The sequence below is a fragment of the Ranitomeya variabilis genome, chromosome 6 (assembly GCF_051348905.1).
Source record: "Ranitomeya variabilis isolate aRanVar5 chromosome 6, aRanVar5.hap1, whole genome shotgun sequence".
NCBI classification, from domain to species: domain Eukaryota; kingdom Metazoa; phylum Chordata; class Amphibia; order Anura; family Dendrobatidae; genus Ranitomeya; species Ranitomeya variabilis.
In genome coordinates this window covers 82,358,289-82,376,242 of record NC_135237.1, presented here as the reverse complement: position 1 = coordinate 82,376,242, position 17,954 = coordinate 82,358,289, and the positions used below count along the sequence as shown (strand labels likewise).

The window sequence follows — 17,954 nt, the reverse complement described above, 5'->3', positions numbered from 1 at the left end:
CACCCCCCATGGGCAGACTATAATGTAAAGCAGCACCCCCCATAGGCAGACTGTAATTTAAAAGCACAGATTTATTTTTGTGGGTTTATTATTTTGATTATCTCTATGCTGAATATACTAATGTTGAAAGACAATAAATATACATGTATCTGATGTTTATTATATGTTGTGTTTTGTAAATGTTTCATTGTGGGCTGTGTCTTGATGGTGATTGGTGCACTGTGTGGCATTCACACTATTAAAGCAGGTCCTATACACTGGTTTGTATGCTTGAAAAAGACCAGTCTATGGTTGAAACGTTGCTTTACTATGGCTAAATAAATTTTTGAAATTACTACACCCAAGTGGAGTTCTGTTCATCTGCTACTGTAATGTAATCCTCACACCCCCATAGTCAGACTGTAATGTAAGGCAGCACCCCCATAGACTGACTGCAATGTAAGGCAGCACCACTGAATACGCAGACTGCAATTTAGGGCAGCACCTCCAATAGGCAGACTGTAATGTAAGGCATCACCACCACACAGGCAGACTGTAATGTAAGGCAGCACCCACCAGAGGCAGACTAATGTAAAGCAGCAAGCCCCCATAAGCAGACTGTAATGTAGGTCAGCACTCCCTCATAGGCAGACTAATGTAAGGCAGCACCCCCATAGGCAGACTGTAATGTAAGGCAGCACCTCCCATAGGCAGACTGTACTTTAAGGCAGCACCCCCATAGGCAGACTGTAATGTAAGGCAGCAACCCCCCATAGGCAGACTGTAATTTAAGGCAGCAAGCTCCCATAGGCAGACTGTAAGGTAAGGCACCCCCCATAAGCAGACTGTAATGTAAAGCAGCACACCCCCATAGGCAGACTGAAATGTAAGGCACCCCAATAGGCTGACAGTAATGTAAGGCAGCACCCCCCGAATAGGCAGACTGCAATGTATGGCAGCACCCCCAATAGGCAGACTGTAATGTAAGGCAGCACCATCCTATAGGCAGACTGTAATGTAAGGCAGCACCCCCATAGGCAGACTGTAATGTAAAGCAGCACCCCCCACAGGCAGACTGTAATGTAAGTCATCACCCCCATTAGCAAACTAATGTAAGGCAGCACCCCATAGGCAAACTAAGGCAAGGCAGCAACTCCCCCATAGGCAGACTGTAATGTAAGGCAGCAAACCCCATAGGCAGTCTGTAATGTAAGGCAGCACCCCCCATAGGCAGACTGTAATGTAAGGCACCCCCAATAGGCATACTGTAATGTTAGGCAGCACCCCCATATACAGACTATAATATAAGGCAGCAACCCCCCATAGGCAGACTAATGTAAGGCAGCACCCTCATAGGCAGACTGTAATATAAGACAGCAACCCCCATAGGCAGACTGTAATGTAAGGCAGCACCCTCATAGGCAGACTGTAATGTAAGGAAGCACCCCCCATAGGCAGACTGTAATGTAAGGCACCCCCATATGCAGACTGTAATGCAAGGCAGCAACCCCATAGGCAGACTAATATAAGGCAGCAACCCCCCATAGGCAGACTGTAATTTAAGGCAGCACCCCCATAGGCAGACTGTAATGTAGGGCAGCAAGCCCCCATGAGCAAACTAATGTAAGGCAGCAACCCCCTAGGCAGACTGTAATGTAAAGCAGCACCCCCTCTTAGACAGACTGAAATGTAAGGCTGCACCCCCCAGAGGCAGACTGTAATGTAAGCCAGCACCCACCATAGGCAGATTGTAATGTAAGGCAGCAAGCCCCCATAAGCAGACTGTAATGTAGGTCAGCACACCCCCATAGGCAGACTGTAATGTAAGGCACCACCATAGGCAGATGAATGTAAGGCAGCACCTCCCCATAGGCAGACTGTAATTTAAAAGCACAGATTTCTTTGTAGGTTTATTATTTTGATTATCTCTGCTGAATATACTAATGTTGAAAGACAATATACATGTATCTGATGTTTATTATATGTTATGTTTTGTAAATGTTTCATTGCGGGCTGTGTCTTGATGGTGATTGGTGCACTGTGTGGCATTCACACTATTTAAGCCGGTCCTATACACTGGTTTGTATGCTTGAAAAAGACCAGTCTATGGTCGAAAAGTTGCTTTACTATGGCTGAATAAATTTTTGAAATTATTACACCCGAGTGGAGCGCTGTTCATCTGCTACTGTAATGTAAATCCGCACACCCCCATAGGCAGACTGTAATGTAAGGCAGCACCCCCATAGACTGACTGCAATGCAAGGCAGCACCCCTGAATACGCAGACTGCAATGTAGGGCAGCACCCCCAATAGGCAGACTGTAATGTAAGGCAGCAGCACCCCATAGGCAGACTGTAATGTAAGGCATCACCACCACACAGGCAGACTGTAATGTAAGGCAGCACCCACCAGAGGCAGACTGTAATGTAAAGCAGCAAGCCCCCATAAGCAGACTGTAATGTAGGTCAGCACTACCCCATAGGCAGACTGTAATGTAAGGCACCCCCATAGGTAGACTAATGTAAGGCAGCACCCCCCATAGGCAGACTGTAATTTAAGGCAGCACCCCCCATAGGCAGACTGTAATGTAAGGCAGCAAGCCCCCATAGGCAGACTGTAAGGTAAGGCACCCCCCGATAAGCAGACTGTATTGTAAAGCAGCACACCCCCATAGGCAGACTAATGTAAGGCACCCCCATAGGCTGACAGTAATGTAAGGCAGCACCCACCGAATAGGCAGACTGCAATGTATGGCAGCACCCCCAATAGGCAGACTGTAATGTAAGGCAGCACCACCCTATAGGCAGACTAATGTAAGGCAGCACCCCCATAGGCAGACTGTAATGTAAAGCAGCACTCCCCACAGGCAGACTGTAATGTAAGTCAGCACCCCCCATTAGCAAACTGTAATGTAAGGCAGCACCCCATAGGCAAACTGTAAGGCAAGGCAGCAACTCCCCCATAGGCAGACTGTAATGTAAGGCACCCCCAATAGGCAGACTGTAATGTAAGGCAGCACCCCCATAGACAGACTATAATATAAGGCAGCAACCCCCCATAGGCAGACTAATGTAAGGCAGTACCCTCATAGGCAGACTGTAATGCAAGGCAGCACCCTCATAGGCAGACTGTAATGTAAAGAAGCACCCCCCATAGGCAGTCTGTAATGTAAGGCGCCCCCCATAGGCAGACTGTAATATAAGGCAGCAACCCCATAGGCAGACTAATGTAAGGCAGCAACCCCCTAGGCAGACTGTAATGTAAAGCAGCACTGCCTCTTAGGCAGACTGAAATGTAAGGCAGCACCCCCCAGAGGCAGACTGTAATGTAAGCCAGCACCCACCATAGGCAGATTGTAATGTAAGGTAGCAAGCCCCATAAGCAGACTGTAATGTAGGTCAGCACACCCCCATAGGCAGAGTGTAATGTAAGGCACCCCCATAGGCAGACTAATGTAAGGCAGCAACCCCCCATAGGCAGACTGTAATGTAAGGCAGCACCTCCCATAGGCAGACTGTAATTTAAGGCAGCACACCCATAGGCAGACTGTAATGTAGGGCAGCAAGCCCCCATGAGAAAACTGTAATGTAAGGCAGCCACCCCCATAGGCTGACAGTAATGTAAGGCAGCACACCCCGAATAGGCAGACTGCAATGTAAGGCAGCACCCCCAATAGGCAGACTGTAATGTAAGGCAGCACCACCCTATAGGCAGACTGTAATGTAAGGCAGCACCCCCATAGGCAGACTGTAATTTAAATGCACAGATTTCTTTTTGTAGGTTTATTATTTTGATTATCTCTATGCTGAATATACTAATGTTGAAAGACAATAAATATACATGTATCTGATGTTTATTATATGTTATGTTTTGTAAATGTTTCATTGCGGGCTGTGTCTTGATGGTGATTGGTGCACTGTGTGGCATTCACACTATTTAAGCCGGTCCTATACACTGGTTTGTATGCTTGAAAAAGATCAGTCTATGGTTGAAACGTTGCTTCACTATGGCTGAATAAATTTTTTAAATTACTACAACCGAGTGGAGCACTGTTCATCTGCTACTGTAATGTAAAGCCGCACACCCCCATAGGCAGACTGTAATGTAAGGCAGCACCCCCATAGACTGACTGCAATGTAAGGCAGCACCCCCAAATAGGCAGACTGCAATGTAGGGCAGCACCCCCAATAGGCAGACTGTAATGTAAGGCAGCAGCACCCCATAGGCAAACTGTAATGTAAAGCAGCAAGCCTCCATAAGCAGACTGTAATGTAGGTCAGCACTCCCCCATAGGTAGACTGTAATGTAAGGCACCCTTATAGGCAGACTAATGTAAGGCAGCACCCCCCATAGGAAGACTGTAATGTAAGGCAGCACCTCCCATAGGCAGACTGTAATTTAAATGCACAGATTTCTTTTTGTAGGTTTATTATTTTGATTATCTCTATGCTGAATATACTAATGTTGAAAGACAATAAATATACATGTATCTGATGTTTATTATATGTTATGTTTTGTAAATGTTTCATTGCGGGCTGTGTCTTGATGGTGATTGGTGCACTGTGTGGCATTCACACTATTTAAGCCGGTCCTATACACTGGTTTGTATGCTTGAAAAAGATCAGTCTATGGTTGAAACGTTGCTTCACTATGGCTGAATAAATTTTTTAAATTACTACAACCGAGTGGAGCACTGTTCATCTGCTACTGTAATGTAAAGCCGCACACCCCCATAGGCAGACTGTAATGTAAGGCAGCACCCCCATAGACTGACTGCAATGTAAGGCAGCACCCCCAAATAGGCAGACTGCAATGTAGGGCAGCACCCCCAATAGGCAGACTGTAATGTAAGGCAGCAGCACCCCATAGGCAAACTGTAATGTAAAGCAGCAAGCCTCCATAAGCAGACTGTAATGTAGGTCAGCACTCCCCCATAGGTAGACTGTAATGTAAGGCACCCTTATAGGCAGACTAATGTAAGGCAGCACCCCCCATAGGAAGACTGTAATGTAAGGCAGCACCTCCCATAGGCAGACTGTAATTTAAGGCAGCACCCCCCATAGGCAGACTGTAATGTAAGGCAGCAACCCCCCATAGGAAGACTGTAATTTAAGTCAGCAAGCCCCCAGGCAGACTGTAAGGTAAGGAACCCCCCGATAAGCAGACTGTAATGTAAAGCAGCACACCCCCATAGGCAGACTGTAATGTAAGGCACCCCATAGACTGACAGTAATGTAAAGCAGCACCCCCCGAATAGGCAGATTGCAATGTATGGCAGCACCCCAATAGGCAGACTGTAATGTAAGGCAGCACCACCCTATAAGCAGACTGTAATGTAAGGCAGCACCCCCATAGGCAGACTGCAATGTAAAGCAGCACCTCCCTTAGGCAAACTGTAATGTTAGGCAGCACCCCCCACAGGCAGACTGTAATGTAAGTCAGCACCCCCATTAGTAGACTGTAATGTAAGGCAGCACCCCATAGGCAAACTGTAAGGCAAGGCAGCAACTCCACCATAGGCAGACTGTAATGCAAGGCATCAAACCCCATAGGCAGTCTGTAATGTAAGGCAGCAACCCCATAGGCAGACTAATGTAAGGCAGCACCTCCCATAGGCAGACTGTAATTTAAGGCAGCACCCCCATAGGCAGACTGTAATGTAGGGCAGCAACCCCCTTGGCAAACTGTAATGTAAGGCAGCAACCCCCTTGGCAGACTGTAATGTAAGGCAGCACCCCCTCTTAGGCAGACTGAAATGTAAGGCAGCACCCCCCAGATGCAGACTGTAATGTAAGGCAGCACCCACCATAGGCAGATTGTAATGTAAGGCAGCAAGCCCCCACAAGCAGACTGTAATGTAGGTCAGCACACGCCCATAGGCAGAGTGTAATGTAAGTCACCCCCATAGGCAGACTAATGTAAGGCAGCACCCCCCATAGGCAGACTATAATGTAAGGCAGCACCCCCCCATAGACAGACCGTAATTTAAAAGCACAGATTTCTTTTTGTAGGTTTAATATTTTGATTATCTCTATGCTGAATATCCTAATGTTGAAAGACAATAAATATACATATATCTGATGTTTATTATATGTTATGTTTTGTAAATGTTTCATTGTGGGCTGTGTCTTGATGGTGATTGGTGCACTGTGTGGCATTCGCACTATTTAAGCCGGTCCTATACACTAGTTTGTATGCTTGAAAAAGACCAGTCTATGGTAGAAACGTTGCTTCACTATGGCTGAATAAATTTTTTAAATTACTACACCCAAGTGGAGCACTGTTCATCTGCTACTGCAATGTAAAGCCGAACACCCCCATAGGCAGACTGTAATGTAAGGCAGCACCCCCGAATAGGCAGACTGCAATGTAGGGCAGCACCCCCGATAGGCAGACTGTAATGTAAGGCAGCAGCACCCTATGGGCAGACTGTAATGTAAGGCAGCACCACCACACAGGCAGACTGTAATGTAAGGCAGCACCCACCATAGGCACTGTAATGTAAAGCAGCAAGCCCCCATAAGCAGACTGTAATGTAGGTCAGCACTCCCCCCATAGGCAGACTGTAATGGAAGGCACCCCCATAGGCAGACTAATGTAAGGCAGCATACCCCACAGGCAGACTGTAATGTAAGGCAGCACCTCCCATAGGCAGACTGTAATTTAAGGCAGCACCCCCATAGGCAGACTGTAATGTTAGGCAGCAACCCCCCATAGGCAGACTGTAATTTAAGGCAGCAAGCCCCCATAGGCACACTGTAAGGTAAGGCACCCCTCATAAGCAGACTGTAATGTAAAGCAGCACACCCCCATAGGCAGACTGTAATGTAAGGCACCCCCATAGGCTGACAGTAATGTAAGGCAGCACCCCCTGAATAGGCAGACTGCAATGTATGGCAGCATCCCCAATAGGCAGACTGTAATGTAAGGCAGCACCACCCTATAGGCAGACTGTAATGTAAGGCAGCACCCCCATAGGCAGACTGTAATGTAAAGCAGCACCTCCCTTAGGCAGACTGTAATGTTAGGCAGCACCCCCCAGAGACAGACTGTAATGTAAGTCAGCACCCCCCATTAGCAGACTGTAATGTAAGGCAGCACCCCATAGGCAAACTGTAAGGCAAGGCAGCAAACCCCATAGGCAGTCTGTAATGTAAGGCAGCACCCCCCATAGGCAGACTGTAATGTAAGGCACCCCCAATAGGCAGACTGTAATGTAAGGCACCCCCAATAGACAGACTATAATATAAGGCAGCAACCCCCCATAGGCAGACTGTAATGTAAGGAAGCACCCTCATAGGCAGACTGTAATGTAAGGCACCCCCAATAGACAGACTGTAATATAAGACAGCAACCCCCATAGGCAGACTGTAATGTAAGGAAGCACCCTCATAGGCAGACTGTAATGTAAGGCAGCACCCCCCATAGGCAGACTGTAATGTAAGGCCCCGCCCATCGAATCGGACCCAGAGTGACCCCGCTCACCGAATCGGACCCAGAGTGACCACGCCCACCGAATCGGACAAAGTGACCGTGCCCACCGAATCGGACCCAAAGTGACCACGCCCACCAAATCGGACCCAGAGTGACCCCGCCCACCAAATCGGACCCAGAATGACCCCGCCCACCAAATTGGACCCTGAGGTGCCCCGCCCACCAAATCAGACCCAGAGTGGCTCCGCCCACCAAATCGGACCCTGAGTGACCCCACCCACCAAATCGGACCCAGAGTGACCCCGCCCACCAAATCGGACCCAGAGTGACCCCGCCCACCAATTCGGTCCCAGAGTGAACCCGCCCACCAAATCGGACCCCGAGGTGCCCCACCCACCAAATCAGACCCCGAGTGGCCCCGCCCACGAAATCGGACCCCGAGTGGCCCCGCCCACCAAATCGGACCCTGAGTGGCCCCGCCCACCAAATCGGACCCAGAGTGACCCCGCCGATTAAAATCTGACCCAGAGTGACCCCACCCACCAAATCGGACCCTGAGGTGCCCCGCCCACCAAATTGGACCCAAAGTGGCTCCACCCACCAAATTGGACCCAGAGTGACCCCGCCCACCAAATCGGACCCAGAGTGGCCCCGCCCACCAAATCGGACCAGAGTGACCCCGCCCACCAAATCGGACCCAGAGTGAACCCGCCCACCAAATCGGACCCCAAGGTGCCCCGCCCAACAAATCGGACCCCGAGTGGCCCCGCCCACCAAATCGGACCCCGAGTGGCCCCACCCACCATATCGGACCCCGAGAGGCCCCGCCCACCAAATCAGACCCTGAGTGACCCCACCCACCATATCGGACCCCGAGAGGCCCCGCCCACCAAATCAGACCCTGAGTGACCCCACCCACCAAATCGGACCCAGAATGACCCCGCCCACCAAATTGGACCCTGAGGTGCCCCGCCCACCAAATCAGACCCAGAGTGGCTCCGCCCACCAAATCGGACCCTGAGTGACCCCACCCACCAAATCGGACCCAGAGTGACCCCGCCCACCAAATCGGACCCAGAGTGACCCCGCCCACCAATTCGGTCCCAGAGTGAACCCGCCCACCAAATCGGACCCCGAGGTGCCCCACCCACCAAATCAGACCCAGAGTGGCCCCGCCCACGAAATCGGACCCCGAGTGGCCCCGCCCACCAAATCGGACCCCGAGTGGCCCCGCCCACCAAATCGGACCCAGAGTGACCCCGCCGATTAAAATCTGACCCAGAGTGACCCCACCCACCAAATCGGACCCTGAGGTGCCCCGCCGATTAAAATCTGACCCAGAGTGACCCCACCCACCAAATCGGACCCTGAGGTGCCCCGCCCACCAAATTGGACCCAGAGTGGCTCCACCCACCAAATTGGACCCAGAGTGACACCGCCCACCAAATCGGACCCCGAGTGGCCCCGCCCACCAAATCGGACCCCAAGTGGCCCCGCCCACCATATCGGACCCCGAGAGGCCCCGCCCACCAAATCAGACCCTGAGTGACCCCACCCACCAAATCGGACCCCGAGTGGCTCCACCCACCAAATCGGACCCAGAGTGACCCCGCCCACCAAATCGGACCCTGAGTGACCCCACCCACCAAATTGGACCCTGAGTTACCCCACCCACCAAATTGGACCCAGAGTGACCCCGCCCACCAAATCGGTCCCAGAGTGACCCCGCCCACCAAATCGGACCCCAAGGTGCCCCACCCACCAAATCAGACCCCGAGTGGCCCCGCCCACGAAATCGGACCCCGAGTGGCCCCGCCCACCAAATCGGACCCCGAGTGGCCCCGCCCACCAAATCGGACCCAGAGTGACCCCGCCGATTAAAATCTGACCCAGAGTGACCCCACCCACCAAATCGGACCCTGAGGTGCCCCGCCCACCAAATTGGACCCAGAGTGGCTCCACCCACCAAATTGGACCCAGAGTGACCCCGCCCACCAAATCGGACCCAGAGTGGCCCCGCCCACCAAATCGGACCCAGAGTGACCCCGCCCACCAAATCGGACCCAGAGTGAACCCGCCCACCAAATCGGACCCCAAGGTGCCCCGCCCACCAAATTGGACCCCGAGTGGCCCCGCCCACCAAATCGGACCCCAAGTGGCCCCGCCCACCAAATCGGACCCCGAGTGGCTCCACCCACCAAATCGGACCCAGAGTGACCCTGCCCACCAAATCGGACCCTGAGTGACCCCACCCACCAAATTGGACCCTGAGTTACCCCGCCCACCAAATTGGACCCAGAGTGACCCCGCCCACCAAATCGGTCCCAGAGTGACCCCGCCCACCAAATCGGACCCTGAGGTGCCCAGCCCACCAAATCCTCAACCCTGAGGGGCTACAACTACGAAACCAGCGCCTGAGGGGCACCCAAGTTTGAAAGTCTTGCAGGGGCAGACCGGGCACCATTCCAAAGCACTATCTGTAGTTCCTTCAGGAAATACCAATCTAGTTTATTCTTCTCTGCGTTTTCCACAATTAATGCGGCCCAAACCGCTCAGCACAGAGACCCCATTCAGGTGGCGTTTCGAAGCCCTCGGTGGGGACAGGTGTGCTATGTACTTTTGGAGTCGATCCAATTTGTAGTTTTTAAAAAAATCACATTTTTTAAAAAAAATTCCTATAGGAATTAATGGCGACCTGTTATGACCCCAATGGCGAGGGTCTCAGAGGAACGTGGAAGTCTGCAGAATACAATAATCCAGCTCATAGGGCAGTGGTAACTGGGTTGACCATATATCTACTCCTAACGCCAACACTAGAAGTAGCCGGGGATCATTCCTACGTTGATTCTAGATGACACGCGCCAGCCGGAGAATCTAGCTACCCCTAGTAGAGGAAAACAAAGACCTTTCTTGCCTCCAGAGAAGGGGACCCCAAAGCTGGATAGAAGCCCCCCACAAATAATGACGGTGAGGTAAGAGGAAATGACAAACACAGAAATGAACCAGGTTTAGCACAGAGAGGCCCGCTTACTGATAGCAGAATAAAGAAAGGTAACTTATATGGTCAACAAAAACCCTATCAAAATCCACACTGGAAATTCAAGAACCCCCGAACCGTCTAACGGTCCGGGGGGAGAACACCAGCCCCCTAGAGCTTACAGCAAAGGTCAGGATGTAGATTTGGAACAAGCTGGACAAAAATACAAAACCAAAACAAATAGCAAAAAGCAAAAGGCAGACTTAGCTGATATAACTGTAACCAGGATCAGTAGACAAGAGCACAGCAGACTAGCTCTGATAACTACGTTGCCAGGCATTGAACTGAAGGTCCAGGGAGCTTATATAGCAACAACCCTAACTAACGACCCAGGTGCGGATAAAAGGAATGACAGAAAAACCAGAGTCAAAAAACTAGTAACCACTAGAGGGAGCAAAAAGCAAATTCACAACAGTACCCCCCCCTTAGTGAGGGGTCACCGAACCCTCACCACGACCACCAGGGCGATCAGGATGAGCGGCATGAAAGGCACGAACTAAATCGGCCGCATGAACATCAGAGGCGACCACCCAGGAATTATCCTCCTGACCATAGCCCTTCCACTTGACCAGGTACTGAAGCCTCCGCCTGGAGAGGCGAGAATCCAAGATCTTCTCCACCACGTACTCCAACTCGCCCTCAACCAACACCGGAGCAGGAGGCTCAGCAGAAGGAACTACAGGCACAATGTACCGCCGCAACAAGGACCTATGAAATACATTGTGAATAGCAAACGACACAGGAAGATCCAGACAAAAAGATACAGGATTAAGGATTTCCAATATCTTGTAAGGCCCAATAAAACGAGGTTTAAATTTGGGAGAGGAGACCTTCATAGGAACAAAGCGGGAAGAAAGCCATACCAAATCCCCAACGCGTAGTCGGGGACCCACACCGCGGCGGCGGTTGGCAAAGCGCTGAGCCTTCTCCTGTGACAACTTCAAGTTGTCCACCACATGATTCCAGATCTGCTGCAACCTATCCACCACAGAATCCACCCCAGGACAGTCAGAAGGCTCCACATGACCCGAAGAAAAGCGAGGATGGAAACCAGAGTTGCAGAAAAAAGGCGAAACCAAGGTGGCGGAACTAGCCCGATTATTAAGGGCAAACTCAGCCAACGGCAAGAATGTCACCCAATCGTCCTGATCAGCAGAGACAAAACACCTCAAATAAGCCTCCAAAGTCTGATTGGTTCGCTCCGTCTGTCCATTAGTCTGAGGATGGAAAGCAGACGAAAACGACAAATCAATGCCCATCCTACTACAAAAGGATCGCCAGAACCTGGAAACGAACTGGGATCCTCTGTCTGACACAATATTCTCAGGGATGCCGTGCAAACGAACCACGTTCTGGAAAAACACAGGAACCAGATCAGAAGAGGAAGGCAGCTTAGGCAAAGGAACCAAATGGACCATCTTGGAGAAGCGATCACATATCACCCAGATAACGGACATGCCCTGAGATAGCGGAAGATCAGAAATGAAATCCATGGAGATATGTGTCCAAGGTCTCTTCGGGACAGGCAAAGGCAAGAGCAAACCGCTGGCACGAGAACAGCAAGGCTTAGCTCGAGCACAAGTCCCACAGGACTGCACAAATGACCGCACATCCCTTGACAAGGAAGGCCACCAAAAGGACCTGGCCACCAGATCTCTGGTGCCAAAAATTCCCGGGTGACCTGCCAACACCGAGGAATGAACCTCGGAAATGACTCTGCTGGTCCACTTATCCGGGACAAACAGTCTGTCAGGTGGACAAGACTCAGGCCTATCAGCCTGAAATCTCTGCAACACACGTCGCAGATCCGGAGAAATAGCTGACAAGATAACTCCATCTTTAAGAATACCAACAGGATCAGCGACTCCAGGAGCATCAGGCACAAAGCTCCTAGAAAGAGCATCGGCCTTCACATTCTTTGAACCTGGTAAATACGAGACAACAAAATCAAAGCGGGAGAAAAACAATGACCAGCGGGCCTGTCTCGGATTAAGGCGTTTAGCAGACTCGAGATACATCAGATTTTTGTGATCAGTCAAGACCACCACACGATGCTTAGCACCCTCGAGCCAATGACGCCACTCCTCAAATGCCCATTTCATGGCCAACAACTCCCGATTGCCCACATCATAATTTCGCTCGGCAGGCGAAAACTTCCTAGAGAAAAAGGCACAAGGTTTCATAACAGAGCAACCAGGGCCTCTCTGCGACAAAACGGCCCCTGCCCCAATCTCCGAAGCATCCACCTCAACCTGAAAGGGAAGTGAGACGTCAGGCTGGCACAAAACAGGCGCCGAAGTAAACCGGCGTTTCAACTCCTGGAAAGCCTCCACGGCAGCAGGAGCCCAGTTAGCTACATCGGAGCCCTTCTTGGTCATATCCGTCAAAGGTTTCACAATGCTAGAAAAATTAGCGATAAAACGACGGTAGAAGTTAGCGAAGCCCAAGAACTTCTGAAGACTCTTAACTGACGAGGGCTGAGTCCAATCAAGAATAGCTCGGACCTTGACTGGGTCCATCTCCACAGCAGAAGGGGAAAAAATGAACCCCAAAAAGGGAACCTTCTGTACACCAAAGAGACACTTTGAGCCCTTGACAAACAAAGAATTTTCACGCAAAATTTTAAAGACCAACCTGACCTGCTCCACATGCGAATCCCAATTATCAGAAAAAACCAAAATATCATCCAGATAAACAATCAAAAATTTATCCAGATACTTCCGGAAAATGTCATGCATAAAGGACTGAAAAACTGAAGGCGCATTGGAGAGCCCAAAAGGCATCACCAAGTACTCAAAATGACCTTCGGGCGTATTGAATGCGGTTTTCCATTCATCACCTTGCTTAATGCGCACAAGGTTGTACGCACCACGAAGGTCTATCTTGGTGAACCACTTGGCACCCTTAATCCGGGCAAACAAGTCAGACAACAGCGGTAAAGGATACTGAAATTTGACAGTGATCTTATTTAAAAGCCGATAATCAATACAAGGTCTCAAAGATCCGTCCTTTTTTGCCACAAAAAAGAATCCCGCACCAAGAGGGGAAGAAGACGGACGAATATGTCCTTTCTCCAGAGACTCCTTGATATATGAACGCATAGCGGTATGTTCAGGTACCGACAGATTAAACAGTCTTCCCTTAGGAAATTTACTGCCTGGGATCAAATCTATAGCACAGTCACAGTCCCTATGAGGAGGCAGTGCACTGGACTCAGACTCACTGAAGACATCCTGATAATCAGACAAATACTCCGGAACTTCCGAAGGCGTAGAAGAAGCAATAGACACAGGCAGGGAATCCCCATGAATACCACGACAGCCCCAACTTGAGACTGACATAGCCTTCCAGTCCAAGACTGGATTATGGGTCTGTAACCATGGCAGCCCTAAAACAACCAAATCATGCATTTTATGTAAAACCAGGAAACGTATCACCTCGCGGTGTTCAGGAGTCATGCACATGGTAACCTGTGTCCAATACTGCGGTTTATTTGCTGCCAATGGTGTAGCATCAATACCCCTAAGAGGAATAGGATTTTCTAATGGTTCAAGAGTAAAACCACAGCGCTTAGCAAATGAGAGATCCATGAGACTCAGGGCAGCACCTGAATCTACAAACGCCATGACAGGATAAGATGACAGTGAGCAAATCAAAGTTACAGACAGAATAAATTTAGGTTGCAAATTACCAACGGTGACAGGACTAACAACCTTAGCTATACGTTTAGAGCATGCTGAGATAACATGTGTAGAATCACCACAGTAGTAGCACAAGCCATTCCGGCGTCTATGAATTTTCCGCTCATTTCTAGTCAGGATTCTATCACATTGCATTAAATCAGGTGTCTGTTCAGACAACACCATGAGGGAATTTGCGGTTTTTCTATCACATTGCACCGAATTAGGTGTCTGTTCAGACAACACCATGAGGGAATTTGCGGTTTTGCGCTCCCGCAACCGCCGGTCAATTTGAATAGCCAGTGCCATAGTATCATTCAGACCTGTGGGAATGGGAAAACCCACCATAACATTCTTAATGGCTTCAGAAAGGCCATTTCTAAAATTAGCGGCCAGTGCACACTCGTTCCAATGTGTCAGCACGGACCATTTCCGAAATTTTTGGCAATACACTTCAGCCTCGTCCTGCCCCTGAGACATAGACAGCAAGGCCTTTTCTGCCTGAATCTCAAGATTGGGTTCCTCATAAAGTAAACCGAGCGCCAGAAAAAACGCATCAAGATCAGCCAATGCCGGATCTCCTGGTGCCAGCGAAAAAGCCCAATCCTGAGGGTCGCCCCGTAAGAACGAAATAACAATTTTTACTTGCTGAGCAGAATCTCCAGATGAACAGGGTCTCAGGGACAAAAACAATTTACAATTATTCACGAAATTCCTAAACTTAAACCTGTCTCCGGAAAACAGTTCAGGAATCGGTATTTTAGGTTCTGACATAGGATTTCTGATAACATAGTCTTGTATGCCCTGCACACGAGTAGCCAGCTGGTCCACACTTGTAATCAAGGTCTGGACATTCATGTCTGCAGCAAGCATAGCCACTCTGAGGTAAAGGGGAAGCAGAAAAAAAAAAAAAAAAAAAAAAAACCTCAGAATCTTCTTTCTTATAATCCCTCTTCTGCAATGCATTAAACATTTAATACTGGCCTGGCAAACTGTTATGACCCCAATGGCGAGGGTCTCAGAGGAACGTGGAAGTCTGCAGAATACAAAAATCCAGCTCATAGGGCAGTGGTAACTGGGTTGACCATATATCTACTCCTAACGCCAACACTAGAAGTAGCCGGGGATCATTCCTACGTTGATTCTAGATGACACGCGCCAGCCGGAGAATCTAGCTACCCCTAGTAGAGGAAAACAAAGACCTTTCTTGCCTCCAGAGAAGGGGACCCCAAAGCTGGATAGAAGCCCCCCACAAATAATGACGGTGAGGTAAGAGGAAATGACAAACACAGAAATGAACCAGGTTTAGCACAGAGAGGCCCGCTTACTGATAGCAGAATAAAGAAAGGTAACTTATATGGTCAACAAAAACCCTATCAAAATCCACACTGGAAATTCAAGAACCCCCGAACCGTCTAACGGTCCGGGGGGAGAACACCAGCCCCCTAGAGCTTACAGCAAAGGTCAGGATGTAGATTTGGAACAAGCTGGACAAAAATACAAAACCAAAACAAATAGCAAAAAGCAAAAGGCAGACTTAGCTGATATAACTGTAACCAGGATCAGTAGACAAGAGCACAGCAGACTAGCTCTGATAACTACGTTGCCAGGCATTGAACTGAAGGTCCAGGGAGCTTATATAGCAACACCCCTAACTAACGACCCAGGTGCGGATAAAAGGAATGACAGAAAAACCAGAGTCAAAAAACTAGTAACCACTAGAGGGAGCAAAAAGCAAATTCACAACAGCGACCTTTCCATGACCCCCAACTTGACCTTCCATAGATGGCAGCTATGCAAATGTATGGTGTCCAATTTAGGACATGATCATTTATCAAAGTCAAACATCAGAATAAAGTGACTATGACACCCTCCGATCCCGTGTGTGAAAAGTAAGTGCCCCCCCCGGTCCCATGTGTGAAAAGTAAGTGCCCCACCGGTCCTGTGTGTGAAAAGTAAGTGCCCCCCGGTCCCATGTGTGAAAAGTAAGTGCCCCCCGGTCCCGTGTGTGAAAAGTAAGTGCCCCCCCGGTCCCGTGTGTGAAAAGTAAGTGCCCCCCGGTCCCGTGTGTGAAAAGCAAGTGCCCCCCGGTCCCGTGTGCGAAAAGTAAGTGCCCCCCAGTCCCGTGTGTGAAAAGTAAGTGCCCCCCGGTCCAGTGTGTGAAAAGTAAGTGCCCTCCAGTCCCATGTGTGAAAAGTAAGTCCCCCCCGGTCCCGTGTGTGAAAAGTAAGTGCCCCCCGGTCCTGTGTGTGAAAAGTAAGTGCCCCCCAGTCCGTGTGTGAAAAGTAAGTGCCCACGGTCTCGTGTGTGAAAAGTAAGTGCCCCCCGGTCCCGTGTGTGAAAAGTAAGTGCCCCCCGGTCCCGTGTGTGAGAGGTAAGTGCCCCCCGATCCCGTGTGTGAAAAGTAAGTGCCCCCCTGTCCTGTGTGAAAAGTAAGTGCCCCCTGGTCCCGTGTGTGAAAAGTAAGTGCCCCCCGGTCCCGTGTGTGAAAAGTAAGTGCCCCCCGGTCCCATGTGTGAGAAGTAAGTGCCCCCCGATCCCGTGTGTGAGAAGTAAGTGCCCCCCTGTCCTGTGTGTGAAAAGTAAGTGCCCCCCGGTCCCGTGTGTGAAAAGTAAGTGCCCCCCAGTCCGTGTGTGAAAAGTAAGTGCCGCCGGACTCGTGTGTGAAAAGTAAGTGCCCCCCGGTCCCGTGTGTGAAAAGTAAGTGCCCCCCCGGTCCCGTGTGTGAAAAGTAAGTGCCCCCACTGGTCCCGTGTGTGAAAAGCAAGTGCCTCCCAGTCCTGTGTGTGAAAAGTAAGTGCCCCCCGGTCCTGTGTGTGAAAAGTAAGTGGCCCCCGGTCCTGTGTGTGAAAAGTACGTGCTGCTGTAAAGCTGGCAGCACTGTTCAAGCACCATGTATTTCCTTCAGGAAATGCCCATCTAGTTTTATTTTTTTACCCCAAAATAGTATTTAGAGCTAGGGTAACACACAGCAAAAATGGTGAATGGAAGTCTCAAAAGCACTTTGTAGCCCACAGATAAATGAGGCGTCACGGAGATACCACACTGTAATGGAAATGTGCATAGCACTATAGATCATAATGGGTACGTGTGGTATCTGTGAAAAAAACGGATACAACATGTACTGGAAACATGGACATGTGAAGGAGGCCTAAGTGAACCCCCCAAGTACACACACCAATTTCCCCCACAACCTTACAGGGCTTGGCTGAATCCTGCAGAGAGGAATAAATAAAGATAACAAGTGTTTCAGGAGTTTAGCTAGAAAATTACAAATGTTTACAAATGCTATTAGAATTTTTGTCTTCTAAGAAAGGATACATATCTGTTTTTTTTTTCTATAGCCTCGCCTCATTGACAGTGGATCATCAGAGGGATACAAGCCTGAGAAATTGATAGGAGATATTGAATTTAAAAATATTCATTTTGCTTACCCTTCCCGTCCAGATGTACAGGTATGTTTTGTACCTTTGTAAACCCTTTATGACCCCCCCCTTGTTGGATGTGGGCTCTGACGTTGAGCTCGCAACTTTTCCAGCACATGTCAGCTGATTGGGAGGAGTGTGACCAAACCAACTCCATAAATATGCAATTATGTTTTTTAGTCATTAAGAAATATAATTATTATTGCATGTTTATTTGCATTTATATTTGTAGGTTCTACTCGGTCTGAACTTGAAAGTACCGGCTGGCAAGACTATAGCTCTGGTAGGCATGAGTGGCTGTGGGAAAAGCACAGTTATCCAGTTGCTACAGAGGCTTTATGATCCCACAGAAGGCGAGGTAGGAATTAATTTATTAATAGGCAATTCATTTTTGTACGC

The 17,954-nt window shown here is 49.5% G+C and overlaps 1 protein-coding gene across 3 annotated transcripts in view; it reads left to right on the top strand.

Moving 5' to 3' along the window:
* LOC143781839 (ATP-dependent translocase ABCB1-like) overlaps positions 1-17,954 on the top strand; it is a 576,903-nt gene that overhangs the window by 342,722 nt on the left and 216,227 nt on the right. For all 3 annotated transcript variants that reach the window (XM_077268724.1, XM_077268723.1, XM_077268725.1), the window contains 2 exons: positions 17,475-17,585; positions 17,788-17,913. In XM_077268724.1, the coding sequence (XP_077124839.1) occupies positions 17,475-17,585; positions 17,788-17,913 (237 nt within the window). The remainder of the gene's footprint in view (positions 1-17,474; positions 17,586-17,787; positions 17,914-17,954) is intronic.